This window comes from Mandrillus leucophaeus, unplaced genomic scaffold (genome assembly GCF_000951045.1).
Source record: "Mandrillus leucophaeus isolate KB7577 unplaced genomic scaffold, Mleu.le_1.0 Scaffold1014, whole genome shotgun sequence".
Lineage (NCBI taxonomy): Eukaryota > Metazoa > Chordata > Mammalia > Primates > Cercopithecidae > Mandrillus > Mandrillus leucophaeus.
In genome coordinates, this window is record NW_012098255.1 from 72,690 (window position 1) to 86,205 (window position 13,516).

Consider the following 13,516-nt stretch of genomic DNA (forward strand, 5'->3'; position numbering starts at 1 on the left):
TGCCACCACGCCTGGCTAATTTTTTGTATTTTTAGTAGAGACGGGGTTTCACCGTGTTAGCCAGGATGGTCTCGATCTCCTTACTTCATGATCCGCCTGCTTCGGCCTCCCAAAGTGCTGGGATTACAGGCGTGAGCCACTGCGACCAGCCTGTTTTTGTATTTTAAGTAGACATCGGGTTTCACCGTGTTAGCCAGGATGGTCTGGATCTCCTGACCTCGTGATCCACCCGCCTCGGCCTCCCAGAATGCTGGGATTACAGGCATGAGCCACTGCTCCTGGCCTCTAAACAATTCACTAATGTACACTGTGAATCTCCAAAAGACAGATATAATATGCATGATTTCCTAGATACAGTCAATCTCAGAATCTTTTTATAGAGGGAAACTGTTTATCAGAGGACTAGTATTCTAAAGTATACTCTGAGATCTAGAACACTATTTCTCAATTTTGTTTTGACTGTGACCCCACTAAGAAATACCTTTAAAATTGGAGCCCAGTAGATATGTATATATAATATAGCAAAAGCTGATAAAACAATATTTACCATTACTGAGTGGTACCATATATATACAAATACATATATATTTATATATAAATAAATTTCATTTAAAAAAATACATTTTTTTTTTTCCTTTTTGTGGAGAAAGGGGTCTCATTTTATTGTTCAGGCAGGTCTTGAACTCCTGGGCTCAAGCTATTCTCCCGCCTCTGCTTCCCTAAGAGCTGGCATTACGGGCGTGAACTTCTGCACCCAGCTTCTCCAATGGCACCATCTTGACTCACAGCAACGTCAGCCTCCCAGGTTCACTGCCTCAGTCCCGCCAGTGGCTGGGACTACAGGCGCATGCCACCATGCCCAGCTAATTTTTGTATTTTTAGTAGAGATGGGTTTTCACCACGTTGGCCAGGCTGGTCTCGAACTCTTGACCTCAAGTGATACACCCTCCTCAGCCTCCCAAAGTGCTGGGATTATAGGTGTGAGCCACCGCGCCCAGCCCCTGCTTATATTTTCTATTCTATTTAAATTTCTTTTTTTGTTGGTAGCATGCCACTAAATTGGTTTTCTACCAATTGAGTTAAAACCCACATTTCTTTTTAATATTAAAAAATAGAGACAGACTCTTGTTATGTCTCACCCAGGCTGGTATTAAACTCCTGGGCTCAAGCAATCCTCCCGCCTCAGCCTCCCAAAGTGCTGGGATTACAGGTGTGAGCTATCTCACCCAGCCCCCACTGCACAACCCCCCACCTTTTAAAAAAGTTTTGAGACAGGGTCTCACTTTGTCACATAGGCTGGAGTACAGTGGCACAATCTCAGCTCATTAAGGCCTTGACCTCCCAGGTTCAAGCAATCCTCCTGCCTCGGCCCCCCAAGTAGCTGGGACTACAGGCACCCGTCACCATGCCTGGCTAATTTTTTGTATTTTTGGTAGAGATGGAGTTTTGCCATGTTGCCCAGGCTAGTTTCGAACTCCTGAGCTCAAGCAATCCACCCACCTCGGCCTCCCAAAGTGCTAGGATTACATGCGTGAGCTACCACGCCCCCGGCCCCACATTTAACAAAACACTAATTTTGACTCTCTTGTGTCTTAGGGATATTAACATATTAATATTATATTATAAGTCACTAAATGAGCCCCTAGGGCAAATGTAGTCTTCATTTTCCACACTTCCCACATACATGGCACCTTAACACACACATACACACATACGCCTACAGTCTGAATGTACAACTGCCTAAATTAGGAGTCAGTTCGGAGAAAAGATGGAGAGAGTCCAGGAAAAAAAAAAAAAATCAAGATGAGAAGATGCCTTCACCTCAACCCTCAAATAGCTTCTAAGTAGGAGATCAAGAGTCAGGCAGATTCCACAAAGAGTTGTTTTACTTAAATAAGGACAGTGTTTCTATTACAGAGTTGAGTCCTACTGGGTAATGGTAGTAGGCAGGGATATTCCGTAGAATGCCACAGACCCTATAACCTCCTACTCTTTCACTCCTCACTCCCCCATTATATCTTCTGGCAAGTCAACGATCAAGTTCAGAGGCCAAAAACTACAGACTGTCACAGAAAACACAAAATTCTGACCCACACTCACTGCCAGTACTTGCTAGAAGAAAAAATAAAAGCAGACTTAAGGATCTTTAGGTTCTTCACTTCCCTCAACAAAAAGATTACCATCACAGGCAAGAACCAGGGCAGAAAAGCTCTACTAAGTTCTGCGATTTTGTAAAACCTCCCCTCTCTTCCCCCCATATTGAGACAAAGACAAATATAGGGCAAGTCTCTGCCTGAGCCAAAATATGAACAGAGGAAGCTGATCAGCTGATTTTCTTTACAGAGCTTTGTTCTGTGGAATAGGAAGTCATTAATGGAAATGTCCTCCCTCTCTACCGCCTCCCCCTCAGGGAAGTGAAAAGTCATTTTAAATCAAACTGAACACTGCCCCAGGGAACCGTTGATACAGACACTTAATTTAATAAGTCATTTAGTCTCTCATCTTTTTTATTCCATTAAACTTGCTATTGGACCAGACTGAAATCCAGAAAGTGCTTGTCTCTAATGCTATGATTTGGAAGTAATAAAAAGTCAAATTAAGGCAAAAGCATCCATCTGACAGTTGGTTCAGGTTCAGAATTAATGAAAATACAGAAATAACTGAATTTTAATTGTCTTTTTGGAAGCAAAACTAGGGAGACTACAAAATATAAAATCCCTCTTTCTTTTTTGTTTTGGGACAGAGTTTTACTTTGGTCACCCAGGCTGGAGTGCATGGCATGATCTTGGCTCACAGAAATCTCTGCTGTCTGGATTCTCCTACCTCAGCCTCCCAAGTAGCTGGGATTACAGGCACACACTACCACCTCTGGCTGATTTTTGTATTTTATTTTATTTTATTTTTTGAGACAGAATTTTGCTCTTGCTGCCCAGTCTGGATGGAGTGCAATGGCGTGATCTCAGCTCACTGCAACCTCTGCCTCCCAGGTTCAAGCGATTCTTCTGCCTCAGCCTCCCGAGTAGCTGGGATTACAGGCATGCACCACCATGCCCAGCTAATTTTGTTTTTTCAGTAGAGATGGGGTTTCTCCATGTTGGTCAGGCTGGTCTTGAGCTCCCGACCTCAGATGATCCGCCCACCTCGGCCTCTCAAAGTGCTGGGATTACAGGCATGAACCACCACGCCCGCCTATGTTTTTTTTTTTAGATGGGGTCACTGTCACCCAGGCTGAAGTGCAGTGGCACAATCTCAGCTCACTGCAACCTCCGCCTCCCAGGCTCAATCGATCCTCCTACCTCAGCCTTACGGGTAGCTGGGACCACAAGTGCACACCACCATAGCTGGCTAATTGTAGAAACCAGTTGTGAGCAGACCATGAGATCACACAGGAGGCAACATGGACAGTTTTCACTCTATTAAATGATTCCTGCCATGTGCGGTGGCTCGCGCCTGTAATTCCAGCACTTCGGGAAGCCAAGAGTTCAAGACCAGGCTGGCCAACATGGCGAAACCCCATCTCTACTAAAAATACAAAAAAAAAAAAATTAGCTGGGTGTGGTGGTGGGCACCTGTAAGGCTGGCCAACACGGCAAAATAAGGTCTCTACTGAGATTGCACCATTGCACTCCAGCCTGGGCAACGGAGCAAGACTTTGTCTCAAAAAAAAAAAAAAGAAGATTCCTAAACTCAATATTAAAACTTGGGATTCTTGGCACCCAGTTTCTATTAAAGTTGGCCCCATTCTGTCCAACAGCTCAAAACAAAAATGCAATATAATGTGTAGATAAGAAAAGGTAAATCTATTTGAGTCCCATCAGAAGCATTACTCTGGGTCAACAGGAACATAAGAATGAAAGCAGCAACAATGTTTATCTAGCTCATAACTGAATCCCCCGTGTCTACAACAGTACCTGACACATAAATAGGTACCAATTAATATTTATCTCATAAACATGCATTCTATGCCTTCAGGGATCTCTTTTAATAATATACCTCTCAAAAATGAAGAGTTCAGCAGGACACAGTGGCTCACGTCTATAATCCCAGCACTTTGGGAAGCTGAGAGGGGTGGATCACAAGGTCAGGAGTTTGAGACCAGCCTGGCTAACATGGGGAAACTCCATCTCTACTAAAAATACAAAAAATTAGCCAGGCGTGGTGGCATGCACCTGTAGTCCCAGCTACTCGGGAGGTCGAGGGAGGGGAATCTCTTGAACCCAAGAGGTGGAGTTTGTAGTGACCCAAGATCGCACCAACTGCACTCCAGCCTGGGAGACAGAGCAAGACTTTGTTTCAAAAAATAACATAACGTAACGTAACGTAACGTAACGTAACGTAACGTAACGTAACATAACATAACATAACCTAACATAACATAAGGAAGAGTTCACAATGAGACCCTGCAAGTATCTGTGAGGCCTATACCATTGCTCAGCTACACCACCAGCAGGACTGCTAGAAAATATACAGGGGAACTTGTTTGGCTTTCCCCAAGAGGGCTTTGAGTCACAACTAATCTTAAGAACAGCACTAGTTGGGCGTGGTAGCTCACGCCTGTAATCCCAGCACTTCGGGAGGCTGAGGCAGGTGGATCACCTGAGGCTGAGGCAGGTGGATCACCTAAGGCCAGGAGTTTGAGACCAGCCTGGCCAACATGGTGAAACCCCATCTCTACTAAAAATACAAAAATTAACCAGGAGTGGTGGCACACGTCTATAACGCCAACTACTTAAGAGGCTGAGGCACGAGAATCTCTTGAACCCAGGAGGCAGAAGTTGCAGTGAGCTGAGATCGCACCACTGCATTCCAGCCTGCGCAACAGAGCGAGACTCCAATCTTGGGAACAACAACAACAAAAAAGAACAGCACTAAACCCAGTAATGAAGGAGAGAATCCTCCCAGTCTCCCCACTCCCTTCACAGAGAAAATGTGCAAATCCCCAATTAACTTACCAAGTGTCGGATCCCATTCCAGGTATGATACATGAGAGGGAAGACGAGTGCAAACTTAGCTGTGTGGATCAGTGCTGGCCCCAGACACAGGGACTTCACGAGTTCCAAATAAGACTCAAAGTTCCCAGGGAGTAACAGGGCCGACATGCCAAAAAGAGAGACCCCTGAGGAGAAAACCAAGTAGCTCGTCACAGCTGCTCACAAGTTACAACTAATATGACACATAAAACTGGGACCCCGGCACCTCATACAATTCTAAACCATTTTGAAATGGAGAAGATTTTTGTTTTGTTTTTTTCTTGAGACAAGAGTCTCATTCTGTCACCCAGGCTGGAGTGCAGTGGTGCAATCTTGGCTCACTGCAACCTCCACCTCCCAAGTTCAAGCAATTCTCCTGCTTCAGCCTCCTGAGTAGCAGGGATGACAGGCGCCCACCACAACACCCAGCTAATTTTTGTATCTTTATATACGGGGTTTCACCAAGTTGGCCAGGCTGGTCTCGAACTCCTGACCTCAAGTGATCTGCCCACCTTCGCCTCCCAAAGTGCTGAGATTACAGGTATGAGCCACTGCGCCTGGCCTTGAAAAGGAGAAGATTTAAACTCATGTTCAAGTTTATAGTGGGAGACAGACTACTTGGGATCTGATCATAAACTAAATGTGCCATATATTTTAGTACATTATTCCTCCTTTCAACATCCCTCTCATTAAAAACTTCACCTGCCAGTTCAGAAGTCATGCCTTGCTATATCATCTAGTTCATCATCTAAGTAAGAAAAGGTAAAAACAGTGTATTCAGTTCAGAGAAGAGTGAGAAAAAAAATTAGGTTCTCTTTTTTTTTTTGAGACAGAGTCTCGCTCTCTTGCTCAGGCTAGAGTACAGTGGCGTGATCTCGGCTCACTGCAACCTCTGCCTCCTGGGTTCAAGCGATTCTTGTGCCTCAGCCTCCCAAATAGCTGGCCTTAGAGATGCATGCCACCACACCTCGCTAATTTTTGTATTTTTAGTAGAGACAGGGTTTTGCCATGTTGTCTAGGCTGGTTCGAACTCCTGGCCTCAAGTGATTCGCTCACCTTGGCCTCCCAAAGTGCTGGGATTAGCAGCATGACCCACTGTGCCTGGCCCATTTTTTATCTTTATTTTCTAGTGTTGCTACCTCTGAAGAGAGAAAAAATTTAAAATCATTCAAATCTCTATTACACAAAAATTTAAATTAAAATGAATTAGAGACCTAAATGCTAGAGCTAAACTGTAAAACTCTCAGTAGAAAGCACAGAAATAAATCTTCATGATCTTGGATTAGGCAGTGGTTTCACAGATGACACCAAAATCATAAATGACAAAAGAAAAAACAGATGAATTGGATTTCATCAAAATTACTAACTTCTGTGCTGCAAATAATACCATCAAGAAAGTAAAAGGACAACCCAAAGGAATGGGAGAAAATATCTGCAAATCATGAAGGACTTTTATCCAGAATATATAAAGAACTCTTACAACTCAATTAATAAAATGACAAATGGATCTGAATAGACCTCTTTCCAAGGAAGATAAATAAACGGCCAATCAGTTCATGAACAGATGCTTAACATCATTAGCCATTAGACAAATGCAAATCAAAACCATAATGATATAATATAAATACTATGTGTACATATTTGGAAGATTATTTCCTTATGTGAAAGAACAAGTATGAATACTTTAATGTCTGACAGGGCTACATTATTTGTTGGGGCTCAGTGACTATCAACCACCAATGACTGACAAATCAAGTATAACAAATATAAAACTCAAATCAGAAATAAGATGTTATCTTGGCTGGTGCAGTGGCTCATGCCTGTAATCCCAACACTTTGGGAGGCCGAGGTGGGCAGATTATTTGAGGTGAGGAGTTCAAGCAGCCTGGGCAACATGGTGAAACCCCATCTCTACTAAAAATACAAAAATTCGCCAGTTGTGGTGGCACACGCCTATAGTCCCAGCTACTCGGGAGGCTGAGGCAGGAGAAACCCTTGAACCCAGGAGGCGGAGGTTGCAGTGAGCTGAGATCGCACCACTGCACTCCAGCCTGGGCAATAGAGTGAGGCTCCATCTCAAAAAACAAAACACAAACACAAACACACACACACACAAAGAAATAAGACGTCATCTGTAAAATGGGAATAAAATTTTAAAAAAAAAGAAAAAGAAAAAAGTAAGAGGCCAGTTGTTTCCTATAATCACCAAAAAATATTTTGGGGAAGCAAACAAGAGTACCCACACCACAACTCCCAGAGACCCTGATTTGACAGTTTGGGATCATTGCTAGAAATGTGGTTTTCAAACTATACCAAGCTGCCCTGGGGTACCACAGCAAACTCACAGGTCCTACAGGATACTTTACATATTCAAATGAACCACAGTGATACTTAACATCTGTTGGTCATCATGTGAACCACTACTAGCTCAAGATAGTTCGGTTTCAACATTAGATGTTAGATTTCTTACAATGATCACATCTTTGCAAAGCTGGGTTTTCAACAAAAATGAAGCGCTGTGTGAAAATCAGTGTGGAACAAGAAATGAGGCTGGCAGTGTCCAATCTGATTTCTAAGGTTGGAGGAGTTGTATAATATCCAACAGCATATACATCCCATTAGTAATTAATTATGATTGGCTGGGTATGGTGGCTCTAACTGTCTTTTGAATTTCAGTGCCAACACAAAGCTCTGAAACTTCAATAGCCAAACATATGCCTTAGATATCTGGGCAAACTCATCCCTGATCTAGGCACCAAATGGGACAGCAGGCTCATAGCTGAGTCCTAGGGATGGCCACATACCAATATTAACCAACAGAAGACCAGACCCTGATATGGTGTTATCCTAGGATAACACCACCTACTCTCAAATGACCTACGAGAGTTAAAACTCATGGAAATACTAGGATGTGAATAACAGTGTCTTCAGCTTTTGTCTTCCTATGAATAATACAGAATTATGTCAATTAGTTTAATCAATTCAAAAAGAGAAGACTGCCTCTAAATAAGTCAAATGTTCCCAAAATCATTCTACTACTACATACCCCCACACCAATTTTTTCTTTTCTTTTCTTTTTTTTTCTTTGAGATGGAGTCTTGCTCTGTCGCCCAGACTGGAGTGCAGTGGCACAAACTCAGCTCACAGCAACCTCCGCCTCCCAGGTTCAAGCAATTCTACTGCCTTAGCCTCCGGAGTAGCTGGGACTACAGGCATGTGCCACCATGCCCAGCTAATTTTTTTGTATTTTTAGTAGAGACAAGGTTTCACTACGTTAGCCAGGCTGGTCTCAAACTCCTGACCTCAGGTGATCCACTCACCTTGGCCTCCCACCCGCCTCGGCCACTTCAGTTTCTTAAGCTCTTAAATGAAGATACTCCTGTTTCTCAGATTATTATGAGGGTTAAATAATTATGTAAATGTTTAGTAAATAATGGCTACAGCAACAGTCGTATTTGAATTAGGTGGTGTTTTTCTGATGGGTTGAGTCCTTAAACAAAAAACATAAAATGATACAGTGTCTGCATATACACAGAATAATGGTTACTTCTGACTGGTGGGATTATGGGTAACTTTTCTAACTATACATTTCTATAATATTTTCCTTCTTGGCAATATGTTCTTGTAATCAGGAAAAAAAAATTTTTTTACACAAATCTCTGGGAAATCAAGGAGATCTGGAATTATTACCAGATTCCAACCCAGATATAATTAGGAGAGAGATCATGTTGACTGGCTGCCTCACTAATTTTTCAAAAAGGCTCCACCTCTTCAAACAGGAATATTAATCAGTTAAGTCAATTGAAAGCTACTTTAGCCAAAGCTTTAATCATTACAAGTGAAAAACATATGAGAATTAAATAATGAGATTTTCTGAATTCTCCTCTGATGTTCGGTATACTGGGAATCAGGAAACCGACCCCGCTCCTAGAACTGGAGTGCCTCAGGAGAGTCCTCTAACAGCTAAACAATTTCAATTGGGAAAATAAAGCCACTGAAGCTGTCCCATCTAATCACTAAGAAAAATTAAATGGTGCTTTTTCTTGACTGCCAAGACCAGTGCCTATATATGTTAAGTCCTATATATGTAACTGTGCAGGCTGTCAGCAAGTCCTATTGTTACTTCCAGAAGTCATCATAAGCTCTTTCAGACACTTCTTCCTAGCAAGCCCCTGCAGATGTCACAGCAAATGAAAAGAAAACACCTAAAAGAGCCTTCATGAAGCTGTCCAACTGATGATTAAAACTCAGTGTGACAGCATGTAACTGTTCTTTTATATACATTGTTGTTACACTAATCTCATCATGATGTATTCTGCCCATCTGCTTCCCCACAGATCCTCTCTCAAGGTCAAGAGTATTCATGCAGTGAGGTAAAGTAAAGCATTTCTGAGAAGCATCTTCTTTTCTGGTGGGAGTTTTGCCAGGTCATCTCAACTTGGTAATGCAAGGACTAGATGTAGCAGTCAGCACTTGTGAAATAGGAAGGGCTGAGAAGGACTTTTTAAACTACAAATAATCACACATTTTCTGAGAGGTATAAGATTAACTATTCTGATTATTAATGTAAATAATAATCAACACCAAGCCTGTACTAGGAATTTCATATACAGTATTTAATTTTCATAATCCTTAACAGGCATTAAGTAGAAAAAGAAATGATAATGTAGCAGACTGAAAAGTAACTACAAGATCTCTCAAGAGAGCTCAAAGATGACAAGAACTCTTGTTGCATTTTCTACAGCCCAAGGCCTACCTTCAGGCTTGTCAAAATTACGAGAGACTAAAGTATAGAAGATAGATGGCAAAACCTCTTCTAATAACCAAAATCCAAGACCCAGAAAGCCAAATTAAAAATAAGCAGATTACAGCAAATGGAGGAAATAATTTTGACAGAAATGTCATTTAGGCCAAGCTGAGGCTGGATAAACCAGAATCACACATGCACCACACACACTTCTCCACTGACTAGATAATTTGTGCCTTCCAGGTTCAATGTCTCTCTCCTTTGACTCTAGAGAATAAACACTGAATATCTGGTTCCTTGGCCTTCTCTTTTTTCCTTTTTTGTTTCTGATTACCCATCTCCCTCTTACTGTCACCACCACTCATCTCATTCTTTGTCCCTCCCAAGAGGCAGGTCAAACCCAGATGCCTACAGGAGCCAAAGAGATGTGTGAATCAAACAGAGCAATTAAGGCCATATAGACTAGTGGTGCTCATAGAAAACTGCTGGACAGGGGAAGTATGTATGTTCCACCTAAACGCACTCAAATTTCATTTCTTTTCATCACAGTACAAAGAAACAAAGTACATCTGTTGACCAAGCATGGCCCACAGGCTGCCAGTTTGTATCCTGAGAAAGAATATAATACTACCAACTGAATTATTGCCTTACTTAATTTCAATCACATTCTGACCTTATGTCTCTAACACATTTGGGTTATCTTGATTTTTTTTAAAAAAATACCATTATTGGCCGGGCGCGGTGGCTCAAGCCTATAATCCCAGCACTTTGGGAGGCCGAGACGGGCGGATCACGAGGTCAGGAGATCGAGGCCATCCTGGCTAACAAGGTGAAACCCCGTCTCCACTAAAAATTACAAAAAACTAGCCGGGCGAGGTAGCAGGCGCCTGTAGTCCCAGCTACTCGGGAGGCTGAGGCAGGAGAATGACGTAAACCCGGGAGGCGGAGCTTGCAGTGAGCTGAGATCCGGCCACTGCACCCCAGCCTGGGCGGCAGAGCGAGACTCCGTCTCAAAAAAAATAAATAAATAAATAAAATAAAATAAAAAAATACCATTATTTGGTATAATTGAAACATGAAAAAAATTGTACATATTTAATGCATATGTTTTTATGAGTCTGGAACTTTCATTGATGTTTTAAGCTACACTACATTACTCAGTGGCATGCATAAACTTTTCTTTTTCTCAAATGGAGAGCAAATCATATCCACTGTGAAAGAATTTATACTAGTTTCAAGGTCTCTAAATTCTAACTGTTGCCCCATACATGGCAAAAAGGTATTATCAAGGCTGGGCATGGTGGCTCATGCCTGTAATCCCAGCACTTTGGGAGGCCAAGGTAGGCAGATCGCTTGAGCTCAGGAGTTGAGACCAGCCTGGGCAACACTGTGGAACTTCATCTCTATTTTTAAAAAATTGTTTAAAAACTAGGCCAGGCACATGGCACACCCCTGTAAACCTAGCACTTTGGGAGGCCGAGGCAGGTGGATCACCTGCAGTAAGGAGTTCGAGACCAGCCTGGCCAACATGGTGAAACCCTGTCTCTACTAAAAACACAAAATTAGCTGGGCATGGTGATGTGTGCCTGTAAGCCTAGCTACTGGGGAAGCTGAGGAAGGAGAATCACTTGAACCAGGGAGGCGGAGGTTGCAGTGAGCCGAGATTATGCCACTGTACTCCAGCCTGGGAGACAAGAGCGAAACTTGGTCTCAAAAAAATTTTTTAAACTAAAGAGAAAAAAAAAGGTATTATCCAAATTTGTGGACAAAAAAACTGAGGCTTGGTGGCAGGTGTAGTGACAAATAACTTTTTCAAGGTAAGGTCGCACAGTCAGTGACAGAGTTAGAACTGAATTCAGATCGGCCTCATTCCAAAGTCTGCAATTTTTCACTTTTTCTATACTCAGTCTGAATAACCAGGATTTCTAAAATATAACAGATGATATGTAAGAATCAATAACTAATATCCCATCTCATGACAGGCCCAGAAGAAAAACACAGTCATTTTCAAAGCCCATTAGTTACTTTATGAATCTAAATCTTTTGGCTTTTCTAGAGAATAGGCTACCTGCCTGAGCAGCAAGTTTGCCTACAAATTCAGGCAATCTCTCACGAAACTTCTGATTCTTCCATCTGACCTTGTTTTTATTTTATTTTTTTATTTTTATTTTTGAGATAAAGTCTTGCTTTGTCACCCAGGCTAGAGTGCAGTGGCATGATCTCGGCTCACTGCAACCTCTACCTCCTGGGTTTAAGCAATTCTCATGCTTCAGTCTCCCAAGCAGCCCAGATTATAGGAATGTGCCACCTACACCCAGCTAATTTTTTGTATTTTTAGTAGAGATGGGATTTAGCCATGTTAGCCAGGTTATACTCAAACTCCTGGCCTTAAGCGATCCACCTGCCTTGGCCTCCCAAAGTGCGGTGTTTACAAGCATGAGCCACGGCACCTGGCCTGACTCTGTTTTTAAAGACTACCCAAAACATTCAGGACCATTCTTATATCCATTCAAGCTAATTATACAATTCATATACAGATATATGAATATCTATATATATTGGTTCAAAGCTTAAAATATCTGTTGTTTAGCATCTTTATTCTCTCTTCCTAATCTCATGCTTTATGTTACATGTTTTATCTGTTATTTACGCTTTCCTAGACTCATTCATTATTGCAGCTTCAGCTATCTGCCATTCTCAAAGCATGTACCTAATTTCAACTAGACTTTTTCTGTCACTATGAAAAATCCTGAGTATTTATTTATTTTTTTTTTACTTATTTATTTTTGAGACAGAGTCTCGCTCTGTCACCCAGGCTGGAGTACACTGGTGCAATCCAAGGTCACTGCAACCTCTGCCTTCCAGGTTCAATCAATTCTCCTGGCTTAGCCTCCCAAATAACTGGGATTATAGCCACGTGCCACCACAACTGGTTTATTTATTTATTTATTTATTTTGTATTTTTAGTAGAGATGGGGTTTCACCATGTTGGCCAGGCTGGTCTCAAACTCCTGATCTCAGGTGATCCACCCGCCTTGGCCTCCCAAAGTGCTGGGATTACAGCCATGAGCCACCACACCCAGTCCTGAGTATTTTAATCTTTATGAAACCTAAGCAATGGAAGAGTGCTATTAGTCTCCTCTTTCAACCTTTTAAAACATTGTAGGCCAGGCGCAGCAGCTCATGCCTGTAATCCCAGTACTTTGGGAGGCAGAGGCAGACGGATCACTTGAGGTCAGGAGTTCAAGACCAGCCTGGCCAACATGGTGAAACCCTGTCTCTACTAAAAATACAAAAATTAGCCAGGCATGGTGGCACACACCTGTAGAACCAGCTACTCGGGAGGCTGAAGCAGGAGAATTACTTGAACCTGGGAGGAGACAGAGGCACAGAGGGCCATGATGGCGCTATTGCACTCCAGCCTGGGCCACAGGGCAAGACTCCATCTCAAAAAAAACAAAAATTTTAAAGTTCCTTTTCAATAAACTCTATTTTAAAGTCAAACTAGTGTTAACATGTTTTTTAAAATTTATATATTAGCCATAAAATCTCTATAGTTAAAATAAATAATTTATTTTGTATTTATCCAGGCCAGCTTGTCCTGTTACTGGAACTAAAGAGAATATGAACTTTTAATGGCTTATCATGGTCTACAGCATGGCAATCAGAGTCCTTCACCGTCTGGCCCACTTTCTAGCCTTATCTTCCATCACTTCTCCCATAAACATAATTTTTTTTTTTTTTGAGTCTCACTCTGTCATCAGGCTGGAGTGCAGTGGCGTGATCTTGGCTCACTGCA

The 13,516-nt window shown here is 42.1% G+C and overlaps 1 protein-coding gene across 5 annotated transcripts in view; it reads right to left on the reverse strand.

Moving 5' to 3' along the window:
- SDHC (succinate dehydrogenase complex, subunit C, integral membrane protein, 15kDa) overlaps positions 1-13,516 on the reverse strand; it is a 52,099-nt gene that overhangs the window by 2,244 nt on the left and 36,339 nt on the right. For 3 of the 5 annotated variants that reach the window (XM_011976003.1, XM_011975997.1, XM_011975981.1), the window contains one exon: positions 4,953-5,116. The exons of the other annotated variants lie outside the window; for them this stretch is intronic. In XM_011976003.1, the coding sequence (XP_011831393.1) occupies positions 4,953-5,116 (164 nt within the window). The remainder of the gene's footprint in view (positions 1-4,952; positions 5,117-13,516) is intronic. 5 annotated transcript variants of the gene reach the window in all.